Source organism: Sorex fumeus, unplaced genomic scaffold (assembly GCF_029834395.1).
Source record: "Sorex fumeus unplaced genomic scaffold, SorFum_2.1 ptg000041l, whole genome shotgun sequence".
NCBI classification, from domain to species: Eukaryota; Metazoa; Chordata; class Mammalia; order Eulipotyphla; family Soricidae; genus Sorex; species Sorex fumeus.
This window is the reverse complement of record NW_026606098.1, coordinates 508,789-535,004: the sequence shown is the minus strand read 5'-3', so window position 1 is coordinate 535,004 and position 26,216 is coordinate 508,789. Positions and strand designations below refer to the sequence as shown.

Genomic DNA, 26,216 nt, shown 5'->3' with positions numbered 1-26,216 from the left:
GTGCGGTGCGATGGGCTCACTTAGCCTCGCAGGACTTGAGCATCTGCACAGCACCTGATGCTCCCAGTCCCCAGGTGTCCCCCCCAAGAATCACAGTAGGATACAAAAGTCCTGGCAAAAGCCCCCTCCCCTGGCACGTTTTTGAATATCTTTCACTCTTGTTTTATATGGTTATGGGATGTGCTCCAAAACAACTCCAAAGGGATAATTGACTTGGGCTGGAGCGATAGCACAGTGGATAGGGTGTTTGCCTTGCACGCGGCCGACATGGCTGACTTGAATTCGATTCCTCTGCCCCTCTCAGAGAGCCCGGCAAGCTACCTAGAGTATCTCACCAGCACGGCAAAACCTGGCAAGCTACCCGTGAAGTATTCGATATGCCAAACACAGTAACAAGTCTCACAATGTTACTGGGCCCGCTGGAGCAAATAGATGAACAACGGGAGGACAGTGACAGTGACCATGTTTCACAACTCTCATTATTTTCTTCTTTAATATTTCTTTTTTTGGGGGGGGCCACACCCAGGACTTACTCCTGACTTTGCATTCAGGGATCACCCCCTAGTGACCTTGGGGGACCATATGGGATGCTGGGAGTGAACCTGGATTGGCCATGTGCAAGGCAAGCACCCCTACCCGCTGTGCTATCACTTCCACCCCTATTACCCCTTATCCAATGATAGTGAGTTAAGAATCCTGTTATTTTTTTCTCACTGAAAGCTTTCTTTTATTTTTCCCTCTCCTTTTAAGATTTCCTCGTTGATGAGGGCTTCATGGCTGCTCTTTATGCAAAGTACAGTGAGAGTGGAGCCGTAGTATCGCTAGTCTTGACTTGCGTTCGTCACCAGTGCACATGGTAGTGTAGTTTTCATTAGTTAGCATTCAGTAGGATCTCCAGACAAAATTGTTAGGGGGATAAAGAGAGATTTTAATCTCTGTGCCAGGGGTCAGGAATTAAGCTCATGTAATGTTTTGTTTTGCATATAGAAAGCCACTTTATTTGGCTTACTGAATGTTTGTATGTTTAAATATTTACAGGTACAAAGAACCATGATTGTTATTACTGACTGGAATGAAACGCAAAGGAAACCCTTTAAACTTCTGTGGGACACTTAAACAGAAACTTGAGCTTTAGTATGAGGAAGGGCAGAGGAAGAACCAGCCGGGTCAGAAGACAGAAGCTTCTCAGAAGTTCTGAATCAAGAGGAGGTATACTCATGATTCTCTGAGTGCCAGTGATGAAAAGAGGGTTCCTTTGTTGAAGGGAATTAGCGGACACACATGGTTTTGTTCAAAGGGTCATGGGCAAGGATCAGAGCGAATATTTTCTTAAAGACTCCTCTTTCCAGCAGGCCCATTTCCTTCCCTCTAAACCCTGGAGGAGAATCTCTTTCTCATGCTTCATATGAATGAATCTATGAAGCTCTCTGTGAATGAAGATACAAATCTCTTTCTCATGCTTTGTATGAATGAATCTATGAATCTCTGTGAATGAAGATATGAATCTCTTTCTCATGCTTCAGCTGTGTTCTCTCTGGGGTATGAGCCCAGGTTTCCATTACTGGTCCTGAACTCCAGCAGCTTGCATGTTTGGATGTAAGTCCATCATTTCAGATACAGTAGAGCCCAACCTGGACAGGATGGCAATCGATAAATTGGGCTCAATCCTTAGGGCATTTTGAAGGATTCCCTTTCTTGGGGCTTTATTTGAAGAAACACAGGATAACGCAGAGCACATGTTGACTTGTTACTGGGTAAGGTCAGCAGCAAGCTGTTGGCAGTTATCTTTTGGGGGAGTTAGAATGACTGTGAGTGTTTTTTGGGGGCCCTAACGGGTGGGGCCCAGAGATTACGGTGGGGGAAGCAGTCACTTGGGTGGAGTGTGTGAGGTTGGGATGCTGCCTGCAAGAAATCTGAACATTAACAATACTGTGAATCAAACTAAAAGAAAATAAATTGAATATTTGACTTTGTTAGTGTCCCTAAAGCTTGCACTGTTCAAGGTCAGCTATAACTTGATTTTGATTTTTGTATATACTCGGGAAGGCCACTGCCACAGTTGAGACTATGAACCAAAAAACCCTGTTCTTTATCAGGCTGAGGAGCTTTCCTTTGCTCTTGATTTGCTGAGGAGAGATACCAAGAACAAAAGTTAGTTTATGGCTGGCTGGGTGTTTTTTTTCCCCCCTTTGGTTTGCATTATTCACGTATTTAAAAATAAATTGTTTTCTCTCATAACTGACGGCGACAGTTCACCAGAGATTAATCTTTTTTTCAAAAGCGATGTGATTATACAGTGCTTCGACTCACCATTTCTTTCCTCCTTTTCTCTCTTGCTTAGTGCCCGAGAGCCACAAGCCCGAATTTATTGAGCTTAAGAAGTGGCTGAAAGACCGGAAGTTTGAAGATACAAACTTAATACCGGCTCGTTTTCCAGGTGAGGCCCTGGCCCACCTCTCAGGGGAGAAAAGTGGGCTGAGGTGGGGGGTATTGGAGGAGCTCTTACACACAGGCTGTCCCTTCTCTGGGAGCGTCTCAATGTCATGTATCTGTCCAACTTTCTGCTTTTCCAGATTGGGGTCCTAAACCAGCCTATGGTGTCACTCTGTCCAAAGAAGGGGAAGTTGAATATGGCCAGGCATCAGATGATGGGCAGGCCTGGAAATAAGCAGGCCACCTAGAACTGGAAACAACTTATAGGGGATGTTTGTGGAAATGGGACCACGCTGTTGGTCTCAGGGGAGCTAAAGCAGATGGGTTAGCTGTGGCCAATGCCCCTCCCCAGGGTATAGGGCCTGCTGTCCCTGGGTCACCTAGAGCAGGCGTGGACCACAATGAGCCTGGAGCTCCTTTGCCTGAGGGAAGGAGCAGGTGTTGGCAGGTGCTCTGATAGGGAGTCGCCTTCCTGGCCTGTGAATCTTTGTATCGTGGGGCTGCAGCCATGATCCAGCGGGACGGGCGCTTGTTTTGCACGCAGCTTACCTGGATTCTATCCCTCGCATCCTGCTATCATCCCCTGAGCACCACCAGGAGTGATTCCTGAGCATAGATTCAGGAGTGACCCCTGAGCATCAATGGGTGTGGGAACCCCCACCCTACCCCCTGCCTCCGAATCAAACTACAACCAAAAAAGATCTTTGTTTTGTGTTTGCACGCAGAACAGAGCAAGCTCTGTGTGTCTTCTAAGGGCTTTTTCCTTGTGACCTACTCACTTCTGGGAGGCTCCATCAGGGGGTTGGGGTTCAGCCCTGAATTGGGGTGGGAGGCACAGACCTTTGATGCAGAGTAAACATTCCGCATGCTCTGTCACCTCTTAGTGTGTTATAGGCAGGAACGTGTGCTGGATTCTGCTACAATGTGCTAAGCTTTGGGAGGTTGATCTTTGCAAGAGGATAAGAGGATTCAGTCTTTATACCCTTAAATAGGTTGTCCTTTGGGAACTGTCAATATTTCCTTTTTTTTTTTTTTTTTTTGGAACTGTCAAAATATTTCTTTCTACAACCAAAATGGTGAGTCGATCTGGACTTCCCAGGTAGGTTTGGTAGCAGAAGTTTTTTTTTTTTTTTTCTTTTCCTTTTTGTTTCTGGGCCACAGCTGGTGATTCTTAAGGGGTTATCCCTGACTCTGCTCTCAGGAATCACTCCTGGTAGTGCTCAGAGGATCATATGGGAGGCCGGGGATCAGGATCGAACCCTGGTTGGCCGTGTGCAAGGCAACTTGTGCCCTGCATCGAGGAATCTACTAAGCTTTATTATGATTAGATCCCCAAAGGCTACGTCCTGGCCCACTGGAGCTGGTCTTCAGGGCTGTGGTCTGCTTCCTGATACTAGAATTCCATGCTGTAGAAATGGCAGGAAAGCATCATCCAAGTCTAGTTCATAATGTACGTTTGGGGAGAATTTCCACATACGTTAGGAAATGAGTCTTTGAGAGGATGACTCCGAAGTGGGGGAAAATACTCTCCAGTTAGTAATTGATTCTCACCCACAGAGGTGATGCTGTCACACTGAATAAATTATTTCTCTGTGTGTTTACTAGGCCTTATCTGGTGGCTGATTTGGGCTTTGTGCCCGGGGGCCTTGAACCCAGGCTTCCTGCCTGCGCCTGCTTCCTTGGCACCACTGTGCTCTCTTGGGGTGGCACCAAGTTCTGTAAGCCTAGACCATGTGTCTGAACAGTCAGTGTGTCCCTGGATGGGGAGACATCAAATCACATCAGATGCGCCCGTTCCCCATGTCAGGACTCGGGAGGGAGCCCTCCCTCCCATCAACCTGGAACAGCAGTGGACTGACTGCGGCCTTGCTCCTGGGAGCCGCTGGCCCTGAAGCCGCCAGTTGGGTGCAGCCATCGAAGAGCTGCTTGCCCGGCTGGGGGGATGGCCAGTGGGGGGTGGAGTCAGGGAGACGGAGACTCAGACCATTTCGGGGAAAGCAGGTCTCCACACCAGCTGGCCGGTTCCGAAGGAGCCTGCATACCACGGGCTTCCCGTAAAAGCCCAGGATGGTCTGTATTTGGAAAGTTAGGACCTGGCTTTAGGTCCCACTCTGTCCGTCAACGAGTGTCAGTCCCCGAGGAGATGGGGACGTTTTCCAGATTGGCATCCCCCCTCCCTGCCTGGAGGCAAAGGACACACTTGGCTCTGGTTTCAAGTGCTTCTGAAGTTCATTCACACCCTTTGTCCCGGTTCCTGGGGGCTATGCTCTTGACCACCCGTGGGATTTACCCCTTTCCCTCTCTCTGCTTTCCTAGGTACTGGAAGAGGGCTGATGAGCAGAACATCCCTGCGGGTAAGACTTTCTCTTTCCACCTTGAAGCCCAGGGTCAGCCTTCTGGACTGTTTGGGTTTTGTGGTTCCAGACAGGGGAATGGAAGATACTGAAGCATGGTGTGCATGTGGGCATGTCTCACGTGCTTCATACATGTAATCTAATATACTTCCATTAGGATTAGCTCTGCTGTTTATGGGAGAACAAGCCCAGAGGAAGGAGTGCTCAAGTGGAACAGAGGTTAATTTTGCTCCTGTCTGCAGCCTGGTTGGTGTGGTGTCTCGTTGCATCAGAGCCTAGACCTCTGCCAGCTCAGTGTTCACCTCCCAGCGGGGGCCTGGAGTCCAGGAATCCGGGCAGCAGGATGGATACCGGGGCTGAGGAAGGGCAGACCTCCTCCTCCACGGAGACTGGGTGTACATTGCACCCACCTGGGACCGTGGGCATGAGCGCTTCAAGCTGGGAGGGACGTGCTGGCCTGTCCTGGCCCCTGGCCCCTGGCCCGAGGCCCTCCAAGGGGGGTTGCTTTGTGAGGGGTGTGAGAAGGGGTGTTGAGCCAGGGCCAGGGCTGGCACAGAAAACTATGCACACGGGGACCTATTTTGTTCCTATAAATTAATTTTTACTGAAGTAATGTTGGTTCACAAGAGAATAGATGTTTGAATTTTAGGGGTGCAGAAGCCACCATCAAATACCAACTTCCTAAGCCCAGGGTGGCTGAGTACAAGGCTATGCCCTCCCCGCCATCCTGTGGCTCCAGCCCCCTTGCCCTCTCCCCCTTCCCTACCCCCACACACACTGTCAGCACTACGCTTGCTTGATTCATTTGGGCAGTGTTTTTATTTACTTCTTTTTGAGGGGAGATATTCTTTTTTTTTTTTAATTGAATCACCATGAGCTACAGTTACAAAGCTTTCATGTTTGAGTATCAGTCATACAATGATCCAACACCCATTCCTCCACCAGTGCACATTCTCCACAACCAATGTCCTCAGTATCCCCGCCCCCTCCATCCCAACCCTCCCCCTGCCTCTGTGGCAGATGATTTCAAGGGGAGATGTTCTTCACTGCTCTGCAGCAAAGTTTGGGGAGGAGAAAGACATCCCCGTCCCCGTTCCCCCCCCCGCCCCCTCGCCGGGGGGATAGCAGTAACTGGGATAATTTTTGTTTGGAGTGTCCTGTGAGATTTGGTAGTTGCTGGATGTGTTGTGTACTGTTCGCCAGGAGAGGTCAGTGGATTGCGGACATGACCAGACTCTGGCCTGTGGCGCTTCCCCAAGGCGTTCTAAACTGGGCTTTCTCTCGGGCAGGACGGACAGGTGGTCATCTCGCTGCCCGAGACCTGCCTGCTCACTACGGACACAGTGATGAGGAGCTACCTGGGAGCGTACATTGCCAGGTGAGTGTGTCCGGCGGCACCGGGTTATTAAGGCACAGTCCCTTAGAGGGACTCGTGTCTGAAAGGACGGAAGGGTCTGCTTGGCCTCGGAGATGTTCTTTACTCACTGTAAACTGCCTTTTGTGGGGTTTGGGTGGGAATCCTGACCTCTCTCTGGCGGACCTGGACAAAGCGGGGAGTGTCGTGTGAGCCTGTTGGTCCCCATCTTTCGTCAGTCAGCGACGCTCCTTTTGGTTTCTCCCTTTACTTGCTTGATTTTTCTTCACCTCCACAGAACTGTTAACAGCATGAGTTTGTTTTTTGTTTTGGGGCCACATCCAGGGTACTCAGGGCTTCCTCCCGGCTCTGCGCTCAGGGATCACTCCTGGTCTGCTTGGGGGACCATAAGGGATGCAGGGAGTCGAACCCCGGTCGGCTGTGTGCAAGGCAAATGCCCTACTTGCTATTCTATTGCTCCGTTAATTGTACTATTAGCTATTGAGTTAGTTTTACTTTGTGGAGAAGAGGGGAGGTCCATTACTCAGGAGGTCAGAATTTTTTTTCCGGCAGATTATATTACAGTGGAGGCTTTGTTCTCTGGGCACAGAGGGAGGAGAGGTTTCTTAAATGATGAGGATTGAATGATAGTGCTCTTTCTTAACCAGGGTAAATTCTAGAATTTCCCCCCTCGTGTGTGTGTGTGTGTGTGTGTGTGTGTGTGTGTGTGTGAGATTTTTGGGCCACACAGGCAGTGCTCAGGGCTTACTTCTATCTCTGTGCTCAGGATCCCTCCTTAAATGCTCGGGGAACCATATGTGGTACAGGGATCAGAGTTGGCTAAATGCAAAGCAAGATCCCCACCTGCTGTACTGTTTCTCTGGCTCCATGTTTGTTTCTTGAAGCAAGGAAGGATGCTTGCACGAGAAACATTTTCTGTATGCTACTGAAATTTTGCGAGACTATATGGGCTGGAGCAATAGCACAGCGATAGGGTGTTTCCCTTGCGCACTGCCTCCCGGCCGACCCAGGTTCGAGTCCTCCGCCCCTCTTGGAAAGCCTGGCAAGCTACCAAGAGTATTCCTCCCGCATGGCAAAGCCTGGCAAGCTACCCGTGACGTATTCGATATGCCAAACACGGTAACAACAAGTCTCACAATGGAGACGTTCCTGGGCCTGCTCGAGCAAATCGATGAGCAATGGGAGGACAGTTGTTCATACGGTGAAACAGTTATCTGAATTTTGAGGGATACGTTTTATTTTTACTAAATAAAATACATTTTATTTTTACTAAATAAAAACATTCCTCAACGTTTGAGGAATGAACTTTGAGGGATTTGGTTTTATTTGACAAAAACAAAAATTTTATTAATTTTTTTTAAATGTAAAGAACTGTGATTTACAGAGATGCTGGTAGTTGAGCTTTAGACATATAATGCCATATTCTAGCTCCAACCTTACCGCCAGTGCCCCTCCACCAAATGCTCCCAAGCGACCCCCGCCGCCTCCCCACACCTTGACAGGCACAGTTTCCGATTCTGTGGTTGTAGTTTGGATCTCCTGTTGGTGGAAACTTTTCTAAATATATTTATGGAACAAGAACTCCTGTTGATAGCAAATAAATTAATTTGCAATAGGATGGGTCAGTTTAGGGACAAAAGTTGTGGAGTAGTAATAAGCGCAGCATGAGCATTTTCAGTTCTCCGTCTAGCTTAGTACCAAACAGTGGAACTTACTTGCAGAGATAGTTTTGCACGCATGGGGTGGTTGCTGTGGCCACTTACAACTCTTGAAATGTGACTTATACAAGGAGTTGAACTTTAAAGAAAGAGGACCGGGCCAGGGAGAGAGTACAGATGTTGGCTATTAACCCCACGTGTTTTGAATTGCCCCTTTTCCTCCCCGCCCCCCAAGCCCAGAGAAGCTTACGGTGCTCGTGAGAGCACTCCTAATCCCCCAGGTTTATCTTCAACGTTCTCCTTGTGCTTCACCTCTCATTCTGTCAGCTACTGAATGCACCAGGTCAGGCTTGGTTCCTTATAAAGTCAAACCTTCTGGTAACTCTGACTTTGTATCTGTAGTGAATGAGTTGCTTTTCTGTTTCCTCTATAACCTTTTCATATTTGCCTATAGAGCAATGTTCTTTGCTTAAACACAGGAAGGCCGTTAATGCTGTGCTCCTAATTTTGGGGAGTTAATTGACTCCGAACTTTATCTACTCTTGGGCACCTGTCATAATTAATTGACTTAGACTTCTGTCGCTATAGTTCTTTTATTTTATTTTTTTGCTTTTTGGGTCACACCCGGTGATGCTCAGGGGTCCTCCTGGCTCATGCACTCAGGAATTACTCCTGGTGGTGCTTGGAGGACCATAAGGGATGCTGGGAATCAAACCTGGGTTGGCTGCATGCAAGGCAAATGCCCTACTCGCTGTGCTACCGCTCCAGCCCCTGTCGCTGTTGTTCTTAATCCTCCAAAAAGCTGGATCCCACTGAATGAATCTCTGGATGTACCCGGGGGCAAGCAGCGGAGCTGTCCTGGCTTCCATATCGGACAGTCTGGAAATATATAAAGCACAGTCTTGATATGAGCCATAATGACCTAAAAGACAGAACCCCATGGGGTAGGAAAAGCTAAAGCTAGAGCTACCCCAGGGGCCCTGGGAAACCACTAGTCTGGGATTTATGGTAAAAGCCCAGTCGACTTTTAACCTCAGCTCACAGAGCCCAGAGAACTAAGTTTTGGAATCTATGTTTCTTACTGCGTTTATCCAAATAACTGCAAATATTAATAAGAACTGCAAACATTAATAGGAAGTAAAGTTAATAGTTTAATATGTACTAGCAGCAAGGGAAAGAGAAGAGCAGTATAGATGCATGTCACTCCCCAAGCAAATCTCTCCATCTAGTCCCAGACAGAGCATCTCCTTGAGTTAATCCCCCCAGGGAATTTCCTCTGTCAGAATGCTTTCCCTTCGTGCAGTCCTGTACCTCGAACCCCCTCAGATGTGCTTATTTATTAAGTTCTTCAGTTCCGAATTAAACGTCCACTGTCTCTTGATCTGACTTGAATTGAGTCAGTTCATGGTCCCCATCTCTTTTTTTTTTCTACCATGGAGATGGCTCTCCACTACCAAACCCTGCCTCCCCCCCCCCCCCCCCCCCCCACACACACACACACTTTTCTTTACATACAGATTTTTTTTTTTGGTGACACCTGGCAGTTCTCAGCCTTGCTCCTAGCTCTGTGCTCAGGTCTTGTTTCTGAAGAGACGCAGGCGACCATATGGGATGCTGGGGATTGAACCTGGGTTGCCTCTTCCACTTCCCCCACAGCCCGAGAACAAGGATTTTATCTGCACACTATGTGGCTTCCCAGGGCCCCTGGGGTAGCCCTAGCAGCACTGTCCCCTCAGGCCCTCGACCAGAGCCACTGGGTGCCACCCCTGACCCCCTGTGCACCTCTTGGACCCCCACATCCTCTTAAAGTGGAAAGAGCTACCCATACCCCATGGTTACTGTATTGGATGGGGCAGGTCTAGGTTCTGTCCATCAAATCAACCGTATCCACCTCCCAGTTTTCTGCCCTTATCCAGGGGGAACAAGAGGCTGTCCATCTCAAGCTTTCTGAGCGGAGAGCCAATTGGAAGCTGGTCCCTTTGCCAATCAGGATCTCTTGCCAACAGATCTGGAACTTGGGCTGGTGAATCTGTTCTTGTCACTCATTGCGGGTGACTTGTATACAGGGCTCTGGCCCTGGAGGTCCTCCTGGAGGGAGGGGTACCTGCTCGATGCATTAAGAAATCTTGGGATGGGCCGGATCCATAGAGTAGCAGTAAAGTGATTGCCTTGCACACGGCCAACCTGGGTTCAATATATGGTCCCCTGTGCCCAGCAGGAGTGACTCCTGAGCACTGAACCAGGAGAGACCCTTGGACATCGCTAGGTGTGACCCAGAAACAAAAGCAAAAAGAAATGAATGGAACTCTTGGGACTGTGCGGGGGACCCGGTGCCACCCCTCGCGAGTGGAACCGCAATAGCCGGTGTATTCGCAACACTCCACATCTTGAGTACAGACAGTTCTGCGTAATCTGGCTCTTCTCACAGGTGGCAGCCTCCCCCGTCGCCTGTGCTGACTCTGTGCACCTTTCTGGTTTCTGAGAAGCACGCCGGGGAGCGGTCGCCCTGGAAGCCTTACCTGGACACTCTGCCGTTGGCCTACACCTGCCCGGTGTGCTTGGAGCCCGAGGTGGTGGACCTTCTTCCCAAGCCACTGCGGGCCCAGGCCGCAGAGCAGAGGGCCCGCGTCTGGGAGATGTTTACGGCCGCCAGGGGTTTCTTCTCGTCGCTGCAGCCGCTGTTTCCCCAGGAGGCCGTGGAGAACGTCTTCAGCCCCAGCGCCTTCCTGTGGGCCTGGTGCACGGTCAACACGAGGGCCGTGTACCTGCGGCAGCGGCCCGGCGACTGCTCGGCGCTCGCCCCCTTCCTGGATCTGCTGAACCACAGTCCACACGTGCAGGTGACAGGCCACCGCCCGCCCACTTGCCCTTCCGACCCTTCCTCCCCACTCCCACTGGTCCCCAGTGACCTGGAGCCCAGTTCAGGGCCCGGCTGTGGTGGGAGGTGTGTGGCCGCCAAACGGGGGTGGGGGAGGCAGAGTCCCACCGTCGGGGTCCCCCAGGTCCCCTCCTAGCTCTTCTACTGTGTGCCCTGGAGCTGATTTGCTTTGTGGGGTCGCGGGGAGTGGGGGAGGGGGACCCAGCGTTGGAGGTGCCTGCCCTTCCCCTGTGCTGTTCGGGGAGCCCTGGAGGCACATCCCGTGCCCGTCATGAAAGGGGAGCATGGGACCCCCCCAGTGGTTTCCCTCCCCTGCCCCCCCACCGCAGGGCCTCGATGCTGTGTGCGCTTGTCTTCTAGAAGGTGCTTTCTAAGTGCCGTGCTGCGCAGATGAAGGCTCAGCGAGGCAGCAGTGTAGGGGACAGGCTGGGGCAGCAATGGACGCAGGCCCTGCTCAGTCCCCATGGCCCGACTTTCTCCTGTGGGGGCGGCGAGGGCTCTCAGTGCCCCTAAACTCTGGCCAGGGTCAGGCCCTGCCTGTTTACTCTCTGGCTGCACTGGAGGACATTGACAGCCCAGACCTAAAGGACGTGGACTGCAGGGGCACTGTGGCCGGCTCTCACCTGTCACCATTGACCCCCACTAGTTTGCAGTGGGGTGCTGGACCTCCTCCCCTTGGGGGGGTGATGTGGGCAGGGTTGGGTGTGTCCCCCTTTACCTAGTAAGCAGCAGGAAGGGCCCCAAAATTCCACAGCAGGGTCCCTGCTGGTGTCCTGCTGCCCAGAGGCCGCGCCTACATGCAGTCAGTGCCTTGAGGGTGTTGGATTGCAGGGGGGTGGGCTGTTCTCCACATAGCCGCGTCAAGCCCACCCTCTCCCATTTCCAGGTAAAAGCAGCATTTAATGAGGAAACACGCCGGTACGAGATCAGCGCGGCCCCTGGCTGCCGGCGGGGCGAGGAGGTCTTCATCTGCTATGGCCCGCATGACAACCGGTGCCTGCTGCTGGAGTATGGCTTCGTGGCGGCCCACAACCCACACGACAGTGTCCCTGTCACCCTGGGTCTGTGTCACCTGGTGCTCGTGTCTCCTCTGGGCTGGGCTGGGTTGGTTTTCAGTCGTCATTGGAACGGCACAGCCTGAAACAGACCTCCTCTGGGTGGGCTACGCTTGAGGATCACTCTCTCTCTCTTTATTTTTATTTTTATTTTATTTTTTTAAATTTATTTTTAAATTTTTATTAGTGAGACACCAGGGCTGGAGCGATAGCACAGCGGGTAGGGCGTTTGCTTTGCACGCAGCCAACATGGCCGACCCGAGTTCGATTCCTCCGCCCCTCTCGGGGAGCCCGGCAAGCTACCGAGAGTATTCGATATGCCAGACACAGTAACAACAAAGTCTCCAATGGAGACGTTACTGGGCCCGCTCGAGCAAATTGATGAACAATGGGAGGGCCTTTACTTTACTTTACTTTACTTTAGTGAGACACCATGAGGTACAGTTGTAGACTTACAAATTTTGTGCTTGGGTTTCAATTATACAATGATCAAATACCCATCCCTCCACCAGTGCCCATTTTCCACCACCATGGATCCCAGTATCCCTCCCACCCCCCATCCCTCCCACCCCACCCTGCCTCTGTGGCAGGGCATTCCTCTTTGTTCTCTTTCTCTTGAGGATCACTCTCATTTTAATATTTTTTTGGGGGGGTCTTTTGTTTTTGGGTCACACCCGGCGATGCTCAGGGATCACTCCTGACTCTGTGCTCAGGAATCACTCCTGGTGGTGCTCAGGGGACCCTCTGGGGTGCTGAGGATCGAACCCAGCTCAGGCACGTGCAAAACACAGACCCTGCCTGCCGTGCTGTGGCTCTGGTCCCCTCTCACTTCGGTGCCGGAGTAGCAGCCAGGAAGCTTTCTATTGAGGGTACGAGCGGGGGTGGGGTGGGGGGGCTTCTGCTGGGGTCAATGCACAGGACGGAAGGGGAGGAGAGCTGCCCAGGACAGTTGTACTGCTGCTGGGTGCCAAGAAAAGGACATTTTTGTACTGAGACTTGGCTTCATACCGAGATTTTTTTTGGGTTAATAAGCTAGGATTAGAGAGCAGTAAGTTAAAAAAGTACCTGCTGCCTTTCCCTATCCTTCCTGCCCCCCCCCCCCCTTTACTGCTGGAAGCCCCAGCAGCTACACCCACACCACCCAGCTGCCTGCCTGTAAGCAGCGGCCCGGCCTCGTGGCTTCACGACTCGTCTTGTCGGAGATGCCAGCCAAATCCCAGGGCCTCACGGAACACTGGGTGCTGCTGTGGACTGAAAACTTCAGGGCTCCCGCAGGAGGGACCTGGGCCCCGTGCCCACCCTGCCGAAGCCTCGGTGGCCACCCCCAAGCCCCACAGCCACTGCTGTGCCAGCAGCCAGCTAGCTGGACTGCTTCTCCTCTCATTCCTGTAGAGGGCCGTGCTGAGGGGTGCTTAGGCAAGCCCTTTTCCCGGCAGGGGACTCGGGGGTCTTCTCAGATGGGCTGGGCAGCCTCCCCCCAGTACTGACGGAAGCCCCGGCAGCTGCCCCCCGCCTCCCACAGCCTCTGCCGTGTGAACAGCGACCCAGCCTTACGGCTGATCATGGGAGGAAGGCACGCGCAGCCCTGGGAACTCGCGGGTGCGTGGGTCCTTGGACTGAATGCTCTGGGGACCCCTCAGGAGTGGGGAAAGGCCAAGAGTCATCCCAGTGCTTCAGGTCCTGTAGCTCCCGGAGCACGACACCTCCAAATTCCACCAGGCCCGCTGCCCAGCAGGAGCGCAGCCAGTTAGGTGGGAATGCAGCGTAGATGCCAGCCAAGATCCTGGACTGGAACGGATACGGGAGTCGCAGCCAGCGGCAAGCCGCATGCTGAGTCCTGGTGGCTTTCATATCCCCACCGTCAGAATAGTTAGCACAACTTTTCTTTTCTTTTCTTTCTTTTTTTTTGGTTTGCTTTTTGGGTGACACCCGGCGATGCTCAGGGGTTACTCCTGGGTCTGCACTCAGGAATCCTGGCGGTGCTCAGGGGACCATATGGGATTCTGGGAATTGAACCCAGGTCGGTCGCATGCAAGGCAAACTCCCTCCCCTGTACCATCGCTCTGACTCCTCATGAAATTCTTACAGATTCTCAAGGGCTCAATAATGATTTTATTGACTTGAAGACTAGAATTTTTTTTTCTTGGTGTGGGTTCCAGTCCACTGTGTATCTGTCTATATCGATACTAAGAGGAGAGGAAGTGAGTTGGGAAGGAAAGATTCCCCCTTGCAGTGACATCCTAAATCTCTCTGATTTTCTTTCTATTTTTCCTTTCTTTTTCTTCTTAAATGCAGATACACTTGTTAAATATCTTCCATCAGCAGATAAACAGATGAACAAAAAGATTTCCATTTTGCGGGATCACAACCTCACAGAGTAAGTGTGTTTTTCTCGTTTGATGTTCCTGTTGGGGGGTTTCACCATTGAAGGGGCTTCTGGCGTGTGAGCGGGGGGCCTGGCCCGCAGCGGGCCAGGGTCCCTGGAGCCCTTACTATGTATCGTGAGTTGTGCTTCATGGGTGGGCTGTGTAAGACCATCTTGAGGGAACCTCGCTTGGGGGCCAGAGAGCTGGTCTGGGGCCACAGCCTTTGACCGGGTTCTATGCCCGGGCCCAGCACCAGGACTAGCCCCTGAACACGGCTGGGTGTGGCCCAAACCTGTCCTCGCCGCAGAGAGAAACCTCTTTGGGTCCCTGTGATACGGGTTTGAGATATTACTGGGTCCCGAGTGCGGAATAGGTTGGTTGTGCCATGGGGACTGGGTGGGTGCTGCTGGCTGGTCCTGGTCACCCCGTGACAAGGCACAGGGCCCCGGGTGAGGACGAAGCCAGGGGGTTCCCCACCGAATGGAAAGGATGGTGCAGGGCCTCCTGTGACGATTTTCTTTATGAGAGAGAGGGAGGTTTGATGATCCCCCCGCCGCTGGACAGCAGTGGGGGGCTGTGGGGTGGCCTCAGGATGACCCTAGTTCTTCATCTTCCCCCTCCCGGTGAGCTGGGCCACCCTCCCTCGGGCTTTGCCCACGTCCAGACTTCTTTTTCTTACTTTGTGACAAAGAGTGAAGGTGATTTGTGATCCCTTTCGAGAGCCTGAAGCCAGATGTTGCCCGTGTCGCTGTGGGCCCGGGGCCTGCAGGTACGGAGGTGATGCTGTTTCTCCTCCGCAGAGACCTGACGTTCGGCTGGGATGGGGCGTCGTGGAGGCTGCTCACGGCTCTGAAGCTGCTGTGTCTGCGTGCAGGAGAATTGTGAGTCCCGTGTGGTCTGGAGTCCAGGCCGGGGGAGGCGGTGGGCAGAGGCCCGGCCTGAGAGGAGGGAGGGAGGCCGCTGGGTCCTGGCTCGCTCCTTCTTTCAGTATTGTCATGACACGGCAGCGCCAGACTTCTCAGTCATCCCCGCGCCTGCCCTGAGGGCTTTTGAGCCATCTTCGGAGAACTTGGGCCCAGGAGCGTCAGGCCCAGTAGCGTTCGGCCTCCACCCAGCTGTTACCTGGGTGGTGACCCCCAGCCGGTGGTGTAGGCTCAGCTCTTAAGGAAGCAGAGCCTTGGCACGGCGAGGCGGGAGCCTCTGAGTCGGTCATTTTCCCTGCCAGGGTCCCAGTTGTGCCCGTGAGGGTGGAGAGGCCTGAATGTGTCCCGGGGCGGGCAGGGAGGCCGGCCTGGTCAGTGCCTTTCAGATTCCAGGGTGGCGGGAGCCCGCGTGGAGGGAAGAGGTTTGCTCACACCCACCCGGCCCTTGTCAGGATGTCAGGGAGTGAGTCCCAGTGCCGGGCTAACGCTCAGGACCGCAGCTGGATGGACAGCACAGCCGGGAGGGCGTTTGCCTTGCACGTGCCGGCTCCCATCACCTCAAAGGGTCCCCCGAACCCTCCCAGGAGTGAGCTCTGAGCACAGAGCCTGGAGTGAACCCTGAACACACTGGGTTTGACTGAAACAGAAGAGAACGCGATTTCGGGGACGGCTCCTTGGCGGCACCTGACCAGCTGCGTGCACTCTCGTTTCTGCCTCTGTCCTGAGAGCTTGTCCGCGCCTGAGCTTCAGCCGGAACCTTCAGTCTGTGGCTGTGCATATGACTTGTCCACTGTTCTGAGTTTCGGAGTGACCCCAGTACATCCCATCGCAGGGGGCAGCCCCCCACCCTCAGTCTTTCCGCTTCTGGCCCTCCCCCGCTTCCTCTGGCCTCCTGGACTGACTCTACCCCTTCAGGCCCTGGACCCGGACCCGGCGGGTCTGTGCTGTCTGCAGTGAGATGTTGCCTGCTCCCTCCTTCCCCTCGCCCTCAAGGCACCTCCTGGGATGATGGGGCTGCAGGGCCGGACCCCAGGGCCCATGTGAAGGAGAAATTGCCGTGGGTCCCTCCTGTGATCTCCCAGGCATTTCCACGGGGGCCACGGGGGAGATGGTGAACAGGGTTTGGGGAGGCGTAGCGTGAGATAAGGGCATAGCGGGTGGGACTGGAGAAACCCGGGAGGAAAAGAGGGCAGAGTCTGGGGAATATGGTCCAGAGCTCGTGGTGGGCTTGAGCCTTTCAGCAGGACCTCGCCGGAAGGGAAGGAGCACTTTGGGGTACCCAAGTCCTTAGGCGGTGGGGCCCTGAGCCCTCTTCCCGGTCTGCCTCCTACTTGGCTTCTGTGGCTGCAGACGGGGCTCCCAGTCACAGGGTGCGAGGTCAGTCAGACCCAGGGCTCAGCTCCTGCCCTGCTCTCCACACTGTGCCCTGGGAGTGCTCCCGTCCCTCCTCTACTCTATGCCCAGGCAGTGCTCCCTCCCTCCTTCGCACTTTGCCCCAGGAGTGCTCCCTCCCTACTCTCCACACTGTGTTTGGGAGTGCTCCCCTCCCTACTCTCCACACTGCACCCCAGAGGGCTCCCCTCCCTCCTCCACACTATCCTCTGGGAGTACTCCCCTCCCTGCTCTCCACACTGCCCCCTGGGAATGCACCCCTCCTTCCACACTATGCCCTGGGAGTGCTCCCCTCAATCCTCACTATGCCCCAGGAGTGCTCCCCTTCATCCTCCTCACTATGCCCCCTGGGTGCTCCCCTCCCTACTCCACACTGTGCCCTGAGGTATTCCCCTCCCTCCTCCACACCATGCCTCGGGAGTGCTCCCTCCCTTTTCTTCACACTGCACCTCGGGAGTGCTCCCCACCCTACTCTCCACACCGCACCCTGGTAGTACTCCCCTCCCTCCTCCATACTGCACCCTGGGGGTGCTCCCCTCCCTACTCCACACTGCCCTCTCTCCACACTATCCCCCGGGAGTGCTCCCCTCCCTCCTCCACACAGCGCCCTGGGAGTGCTCCCCTCCCTACTCCACACTGTGTCCAGGGGTGCTCCCCTCCCTACTCTCCACCCCGCTCCTTCGGTCCCTGTGTGCTCCAGCACAGGCGCCCCTCGTGTGGGAAGAGTGTGGGGAGTCCGCCACGGTGTCAGCTGTGTGATGTTTCTGGGACAAAATAGTCTGTGGTGGAACTGGGGAAGCCACCTGTAATTTGGGGGGCCAGCTAAAGGGATCTCACTGAATATTTCGGTTTTAGTACATGCTGGAAGAAAGTACTTCTTGGGGAAAGGATTTCTGATACCAACGAGAAGATGAGTTTGGACGTAGCCCAGAAAGTCTGCCGCTGTCTCCTGGAGGAGAGCGCCGTGGGGCTTCAGGAGGTGTGTGCCTGCCCCGCCTGACAGTGCTGCACTCAGAGGTCACTGTGGGCACGTTTTGGGTAGGGCATCCAGATCTTAACTCAGGACAGAGGCTCTGGGATTTATTTGGCCTGTCACTCTGTTTCTAGGGGATAAAAATCAACAGTCACCCCGCATCCCACCCCAGAAATCTACCTTCTTTAAACAAATGCACGCTCAGTTGTACCTAAGACGACTAGCACTCCCCAAAACGCTGGACTCAGTGTTTATGAACAGTCATGTAAACGGCATCGACGTCATCTCTACTTGCCTGTTACTATTGCGCCTGTAGCTTTTAAGAGGTGAAACTATTGTTTGAATTCTTAATTTTTTTTTTTCTTTTTGAGTCACACCCGGTGATGCTCAGAGGTTCCTCCTGGCTCTGCACTCAGGAATTACTCCTGGCAGGACTTGGGGGACCATATGGGATGCTGGGGATCGAACCTGGGTCGGCCGCATGCCAGGAAAATGCCCTCCCTGCTGTATTATCACTCCAGCCTCTCTTAATAGATTTTTAAGTACTTACTACATAACTAGTGCTAGTATGTAATAATAGGGTTTTTTTTTTGGTTTTGTTTTGTGTATTTATTTATTTTGGGCCACACCCGGCGATGCTCAGGAGTCACTCCTGGCTCGGCACTGAGGAATTACTCTTAGCAGTGCTCGGGAGACCGTATGGGGTGCTGGGGATCAAACCTGGGTCAGCCTTGTGCAAAGCAAGCACCCTCCCCACTGTACTATCTCTCCAGCCTCTGTAATAGATTTTTAAATACTCTTAAGTATTCCTTCCCCTTTATTCTTATTTTGTAAATGATTCAAATAAAAAAAATTCTCTGCCTGAAAATGTTCCTGGGAATAGAGAAATAGGTGTAACAATGTATTTGTTACACTTGGGGACTTTCTGCCAGTTGAAATGCCAAAGTGCTGTGGGGTCCTCTGAGGAGATGTTCAGGAACAGGGCGACTCAGAGACCCAGGGTTGGTGCTGAATCTTGGGTCCCGGGCCCAGTGTCCCTATTTGGTTAGAGGAAGAAGCTGTAGAAATGGTCACCGCGCCCAGCTGAACTGGGGGTGACCAAGGGGACAGGCCTTGCTGGGCATCTCTTGCTCTCATAAAATGACCAGGAACTGACTTCCAGGTTTCTCGTAAGAAAGACCAAGACGTGGCCTTGACCGGCCAGCTGACGCTGGTGGAGATGCTTTGGGCAGAAGAGCTGAAGATGCTGCAGGCGTCCGCTGAGGCCCTGATTGGCCTGCAGGCAGCGCTGAGGTGACTTCCCTGGGGGCATGGGGAAGGAACCCCCATGGGGAGGGAGTTGGGGAGGAGTGTGGGGATTGGGGCTGGGGCCGGGGCTAGAGGGAGGGGTGGGCTCCACTTCCTTCAGGCTCTGGGTCACCGTGCTGACTGCGGCTGTCACTGTCACCGACCTTGCCTTTGCCTGTTGGTCCCTGCAGTCCGTCCTGACCTGACTGCGGCATGTCTGGGGGATGGAGCGGCGGCAGTTCTCAGGACTCTGGGGACAGGGCAGATGACCAGACGGCCTGCCTCCCTCAGCTGCCAGTGAAGCTACACAACGAATGCCCTCCTGGAGGTGCTCCTAACGCCCAGAACAAAGCCTGGAGGGATCCTCGGCAGAGAGGACAGCGGGGAAGGCGGGGGGGCATGGCCCTGAGCCCCAGCCTCACCGACCTCCCACCTGCAGATGAGGAGGGGGCGGGAATGGAGGTGCCCGTGTACTTCCGCCTCATGCGCCCCTCGCCCCCTACCCAGCAGCACGGCTGGTGGGCATGGCCCTCGCTCCTGAGTAGCACAGGGTGCTTGTGGGAGAGACTATCCAGCCCTGACCTGGTCACTTCCTGTCTGCTTCTCTTGGGGAAAGAGAAGTGGGGGCCTGACCTCATTCCTCTGCTCCTGTGCAGAGGTGTCTCTCGAGCTGCTGTTCGGGCAATGGGGGTGTGTGTGTGTGTGTGTGTGTGTGTGTGTGTTCATGGGTGTGTGTGTGTGTGCCCGTGTCCTCATTCCTCTGCTTGTTGCTCGAGCTGCTGTTGGGGCCATGGTGTGTGTGTGTGTGTGTGTGTGTGTGTGTGTGTGTGTGTGTGTGTGTGTGTGATTCTATCCTGCTAGTTTTCCTCCCTTTTTTACTTTTTTATGTAATCAAAGGATTTCACATACAGACTTTCCATGTGTGTTTTTTTTCCTTTCGACTATGCTCCAGCGACCAGTTTGTCCATGTTGGCCCTGGTGGGGGGACACCTCCCCCAGCCCTCTCATGCCCCTCAGTGTTTGGGAGGCCCTGGAGAGAGGGCAGGGGATGCGTCACTAGCCGTCACGTCTGAGCACGTGCCCCACTCAGGCCGCTGGCCAATGTCAGACAGGGCCATTGCTTTCATTCGGGGGCTGTGTTGGGTTGGGGGATGCTCATGGCTCGATGCTCTGGAGTCTCTGGCAGAGTGCTCAGGGGACCCTGTGGTGCTGGACCCAGGCCAGGGTGCTGTCCAGCGTGCGCTCAGCGTCCTCCCATCCCATCCTGGGTCAGGGCTGCCCTCCTGGCCACTCTGGGCCTCACCCTTCCCCTCATTCACTTGGTGAGAAAGTAGGGCAGCCCCTGCGCCCGGCCCCAGTGCCCATCGCTCTGAGACACTCAACTGTCCCTGCATGGCTCACGCTGCCCGGCTGGGCTTCCCTGTCCCTGGTGTCAGGCTCCTGTGTCCCCAACAGTGTTTGCCCTGTCCACTCTAGACCTCCCGGTGCCACCTCCTGTCCACTCCATCGCCCCTGGTGCCTGTCCTGTCCACACCATGTGCCCCGGGTGTACCCTCCCCCCTCCAGTCACCGTGTCTCCGCTGGTGCCTGCCTTTTCCTCTCTCCCTCACCAGCAGTGGCTCAGGGCAGCAGACCAGTGAGCCCCAGTGCGCCTTGGGGAGCAGGGTCTTATTTCATTGGTCTGCCGTGTCCAGGCCACTGTGGATCTTAAAGCTCCCAGGCGACCCGGATGTACCCTACATTTGTTACTCTGAGCCTCTGAGCCTGAGAAGGAGCTGCTTTACTATTTATTTATTTGGGCGTCATAGGTTGCAGTCGTGCTGAAGTTATGACTTTGTTTTATTTTTGGGTCACACGCTTCAGAGAGAAAGAATATAGTATAACAAATTAAGCTTAGTTTTTTTTTTAAAGCTTAATTATACAGGGCTGGAGCAATAGCCCAGCGGGTAGGACATTTGCCTTGCACGCGGCCAACCTGGCAGACCCGGGTTCAATTCCTCTGTCCCTCTTAGAGAGCCCGGCAAGCTACCGAGAGTATCTCGCCCACATGGCAGAGCCTGGCAAGCTACCCGTTACATATTCGATATGCCAAACACAGTAACAACAAGTCTCACGATGGAGACTTTACTGGGCCCACTCGAGCTAATCGATGAACAACGGGAGGACAGTGCAGTACTATATTATACATATACATATTTATGTGTATACATATGTGCCTGTCTGTTTTTGGACTTTGGTATTTCATGCTCCTTCCACCATGGTCCTGTACACAAACACACACACACACACACACACACACACACACACGTAATATTTTATCAAAGTTTGGTCACTGGCCAATTTTGTCTGATTTATTTGGGACACTCATTAGTTTTCTTTTGAGGCATCACCAGTTAGTGCTCAGGCGTCACTGCCAGCTCAGTGCTTGAGGGTCACTTCAGGTACTAGGGATCAATTCTGGGCGTCCTGAATGCAAAACATGTCCTCCTGCCCAACAAGCTATCCTGGCTTCTGAGATACTTATTTCGAACAAAAAATAGAGAATTTTTTTTTCTTTTTGGGTGACACCCGGCGATGCTCAGGGGTTAATCCAGGCGCTGCACTCAGGAATTACTCCTGGAAGTGCTCGGGGGACCATATGGGATGCCTGGGGTTCAATCCAGTTTGGCTGCATGCAAGGCAAATGCTCTATAGCTGTGATACAGCTCTGGGCCTCAATATTGTCATCTTAATGGTCAAGATGAGAATGATAAGAAGGCAACTTTAAGAAGGCATGTTCTGAGTGTAGGAAAACACTTGAAGTGGGAATTCTTCTGCTTGGAAAGAATATGAGCCTGGACCACATCTTCTGGAGTGATAACACAGCAGTAGGGCGTTTGCCTTGCGCGCAGCCAGCCCTGCCGAGCCGGGTTTGATTCCTCTGCCTCTCTCGGGGAGCCCAGCGAGCTTCCGAGAGTATCTTGCCCGCAGGCCCGTGATGTATTCAATATGCCGAACACAGAAACAACAATTTAATATGCCAAACACAGTAACAAGTCTCAAAATGGAGACATTACTGGGCCCGCTGGAGCAAATCTATGAACCGGAGGACAGTGTTTGTTTTTGGACAGTTTATTGAATCACCATGAGAACAGTCACAAAGCCTTTCAATTTACGTCTCGGTTGGTCATACAATGATCCCATCCCTTCACCGGTTCACATTTTCCACCACCAAGAAACCCAGTATACCCCTCTTCCACCCCTCCCCCTGCCTGTGTGGCAGATTTCCACTTTACTCTCTCCGGGGGATCACTCCTGGAGGGGCTGGGGATCATACGGGGTGCTGGGGATCCAAAGCCCTGTCTAGTGCGGGACAAGCGCCCCCTAACGGCTATAATAGTTCACTGGCCTTTAGTTGTTTTGCTTTTTCGGAGAGGGCGTTTGCCTTGTGCGCAGCTGGCCTGGCTGAGCCGGGTTCGATTCCTCTGCCCCTCTTGAGAGCCCGGAAAGCTACCGAGAGTATCTCGCCTGCACGGCAAAGCCTGGCAAGCTCCCCGTGACGTATTCGATATGCCAAATACAGCAACAACAAAGTCTCACAATGGAGACGTTACTGAGCCCGCTCGAGAAAAATCGATGAACAAGGGGAGGACAGTGACAGTGACTTTCTTTTTTCCCTGGCTTTTAAAACTTTATTCGCTTCCAAACCTTCCTCAGAGGCAGGTCTCTGCTGGCAAAAGGGTGCGTCAGCCTCTGGGGGGGCGACAGTGACTTCTTAAAAAAAAACTTTCAACCTTAAAAATAAATGAAATTCTAATACACAACACAAATTCATTTGCAACATAGAGCTCTTGTGAATATCAGGCTAAGTGAAAGAAGTCGACACAAAAGTCAAGTTTTGTTTCCTTTCATCATGAAATATCCACAGCAGGGAAATCTACAAAATAAACCAGCAGTTGCCAAGGGCTGGGGAGAACGGGTGGGGGATGTAATGGGGCAGGTGGTATGTATGTGTGTAGTATGACTGCTAATGTGTATGGAGTTTCTTGAATAATGAAATGCTGCATTTCAAAATTAATAAACAGTGATGACAGTTGCACAATTCTATAGATTAATACTAAAACCCTCCAAACTGCAGACTTAATAAGGAGTGCTTCAAGGAAATGTTTAAATATTACTTCTGTTACATATCTAACCTATGCAACTATTTTCCAACATCCACTTCGATTCTAAATAGACCAGCCCGGCAGTCCGAAGGGTTGAGTGCTTTTATGTTGCCTGGGTTTGATCCCGGGACCACATTCGCAGAGGACCAAGAGTTCCTTCCAAGCACAGAGCTGGGTGGGGCTCCCCTAGCACTAATCAGTGTAGCATAAAAATTAGATCTGCTCATCTCTGGCAGCTCGTTTTATACTTAGAATATCAGGCTTTGAGGTAATGTGTGAAACTTAACAGGCAAATATGGTTGAGTATCTTGGTACAAACTCATCCGCCCTACTAGAAAACATGCTTTACCAACGGTGGGAAAATGTCATCAAATGTATGACTTAAAAAGCTATAGGTCCCAGGAAATGGGGGATGAAGACATATGGTTATCCCTTTTCACTAAATTCTTCTGAGGGGAGAGTGGAAATTAGACCTACCAGGCCTGGTGGCTCAGTGCTAGGGGCTGGCTCTACAGCAGTGAATAGGCCCCGCAGCTAACCAGAGCCATTGGTGCCTTGGGAGCCATGTGGGTGCTAGGGATCAAACTCAGCTCTAAGCACACGTCAGTCATGTATCCCTAACCCCTGAACTATCTACCCAGCCCCTAAATCAATGTCTTTGAGTTTCAGTTTTCAGATCTTAGGAACACACCAAAAAAAATCCCAACCTCTAAACTCCCTGATAGCCAACGAGAGGTAGATATTCAACAACAGTGAATAAGAGTGGCCAGTGAGGGGAGTATGAGTCAGGACAATTAATGAAATGTATTTTACTATTCACGACTAGTAACTGTGATGTTAATTAAGATGAGGAACTGAAGTTCAGAGTAGATCAAAGTGGTGAATAATTTACTACGTGTGGAATGCAGTGTCACTAAGTGACCTTTTCCCTTCTCATCTAGATACAAACAAAAATCTAAGACATACAAACCTGAAATTTGAGTATTTAAATAACACTGAGAGTACTGACCTTAATTTTATCTAAAGATTTACAATTGTACAGAGAATTCAGGGGTATTTATAGAGGTTTACAAATGAAAGAAGAGACATTGTCATTAAGAACAACGATTTGAGCAAACTGTACTGGTTTATTTACAATTGTAATTTATAAACAGTAACACAAACGTTTTTACATTAGTATTATGAAAAAGTCCCATGGCTGATATGGGGGGGGGGAAGGGGATCTAAAGGGGATGATGAGGAAAGGAAAAAATACAATACAACAGTTGCAAGGAGAATTATAAATATCAAGCATTGCACAAAGTGCAATTTCATGCAAATGTCTTCAACCACTCAAACTTTTTATTAGATATTAGAATATTATCTTGAATTATGTTGCCTTTTATTCACTTGATTTTCATTAAGTAATCTAAAATAAATGACTGTAAACAAGGTAGACCTAAGTATCTCTTTTAACACCCCTTAGAAAAATCCATTAGATTTTAGAACGTGGTAGATTGTGAAGAATTGCGACTTCCCAGGGATTCTTCACAAAAAGTCACTTTGTAGATAGCAGAGAGATAGTACAGTGGATAGGGTGCTTGTCTTGCATGTGGCCAACCTGGGTGGATCTCTGGCACCCCATAGGGTCCTCCAAGCAATGCCAGGAGTGATTACTGAGTGCAGAGCCAGGAATAACCCCTGAGCATGGCAAGGTGGACCCCAAAACAAAAACAATAAAAAGTTACTTTGTAGATTTTATTGTGTTTCCAGATTTCTTTTACCAAATGAGTCTAATATGGACCTTAATAAATTAAATTGAGACGTTCTGGTTTTGTCATTTTAAGAGAATAAAAAGTTTCAAACCTCTAGAACTTTAGTAAGACAAAAACCAAAAGAAGAAAATGAAATTTCAGAAAGTTATAAGACAAATACAACCATAGTTTATGTAATTCTTTAATTATTTGGCTTTTATTTAAAGTGGATATTAGTATGGTCACAGACCATAATCTCAAAGAGAATAAGTCAGTGTATGATCAACACTTGTTTTGAAATATTCCATATCAAATATTCCACTTGTAATAAAAACCAATGATATTTTTACAAATACAATTCTGTTACCAAAATGTTTAATCTTGTGCCTATCTACTTAATATAATGCGTTTCACTGCTCCTTAGAAACCACAGGATGAAGTTTAGTATTTGAAGCACTCAGTGTTCAAATTATTAGTACATGGTACGAAGAAGATTTATAAGTTGATGTATCAACATTTTACTAGCTTGGACTGCTTTTCTGAGTTGGCTGGAGTCTTCATCCATTTCATTAAAAATATTTTATTTTTTAAGAAATAGCAAGCTAATTAACCTATGTAATACTTTTTCATTACTGATACTATTCAGTGAGTAAATAATGTAGTATTTAAGGGGGTCTCTTTAATTCTATCTCTATTTCAGTGAAGACATTGCAAATATGTATATATAAGTTCACTGTGAAATCTGAAAGTGATGCATATTCCCTTAAAACAGCTCTTCAAAACAGAACTGCATTCTATACCCTCAGGTTCATAAGGGCACAGGGTCAGTTACTTCGAAGTCATTTAGTAACTGACCTTTATAATAAACCGTTTTACAAAACCAAATATGCAAAATAAAATTTAAAAATGTTTTTCAACTGTCCAGAGATTGATTATAGTAATTTATACTTTCTTAAATCTGTTTTTCAATTAAAGTATAATCATTTACACTTTCTTAGACCTGCTACCCATGAGCAAATGAAAAGTCTCCAGTTAATATTCAGTCAGGAAAATATGTCCATGTTTCTTTTGGTTGCCTTAATTCCTTTTAAATACTTCTCTGGTATATTAACTTTCCAAAGCATCCAAAACTTTCATGATCTGTTGTTTTATGGCTTTGGTTGCATCTCCTGCGTTTGGAATCAAATACCTATGGGGGAAAATACATACATATTAACACAATCCTTTCCCGTCAGGACGCATCCAGATGTCAGAGCTTCTCACTGGTAGCTTTCCTTAATTTACTATGTATTCCTCTTAATTTGGTTTAACAATTCTTAAAAATATTTTGAAAAAAAAAAAACTAGATGTTTACATCTTTCAAAAACATTAAAAATATTTCTAGATTTTCTTTCTAAAGCTAAACATTTGAACTTGAGATCTTTATATTTTTCTTTCAAAAAACCTTTTTTTTTTTTTTTTGTGGGGCGAAGTGGGGAGGTGAGCATACCTGGTTGAGCTCGGGGATTACTCCTAGCTCTATACTCAGGGTATTATATGTGGGGCTAGCGACTGAACCCAAATCAGCCATATGAAAAAAGTACTTTCCCCTCTAGACTGTCTCTCTTGCCTCCCAAATATGCTTTAAAGTCATTTTTCTTATAA

At 50.7% G+C, this 26,216-nt stretch overlaps 2 protein-coding genes across 2 annotated transcripts in view; one reads left to right on the top strand and one right to left on the bottom strand.

The window, feature by feature from the left end:
- Positions 1–1,130: 1,130 nt before the first annotated feature.
- Positions 1,131–18,704, top strand: SETD4 (SET domain containing 4). Its single transcript, XM_056119633.1, has 10 exons — positions 1,131–1,209; positions 2,342–2,437; positions 4,750–4,787; positions 6,077–6,165; positions 10,249–10,660; positions 11,585–11,759; positions 14,049–14,130; positions 14,920–15,000; positions 17,290–17,413; positions 18,570–18,704. Exons 1-10 carry the CDS (start codon positions 1,137–1,139, stop codon positions 18,702–18,704), a joined length of 1,305 nt encoding a protein of 434 aa, XP_055975608.1. The 5' UTR covers positions 1,131–1,136.
- A 5,263-nt stretch (positions 18,705–23,967) lies between these two features.
- TBC1D23 (TBC1 domain family member 23) overlaps positions 23,968–26,216 on the bottom strand; it is an 81,155-nt gene continuing 78,906 nt past the window's right edge. Inside the window, exon 19 of the mRNA XM_056119305.1 lies at positions 23,968–25,761. Within this exon, the coding sequence (XP_055975280.1) occupies positions 25,680–25,761 (82 nt within the window). The 3' untranslated portion in view covers positions 23,968–25,679. The remainder of the gene's footprint in view (positions 25,762–26,216) is intronic.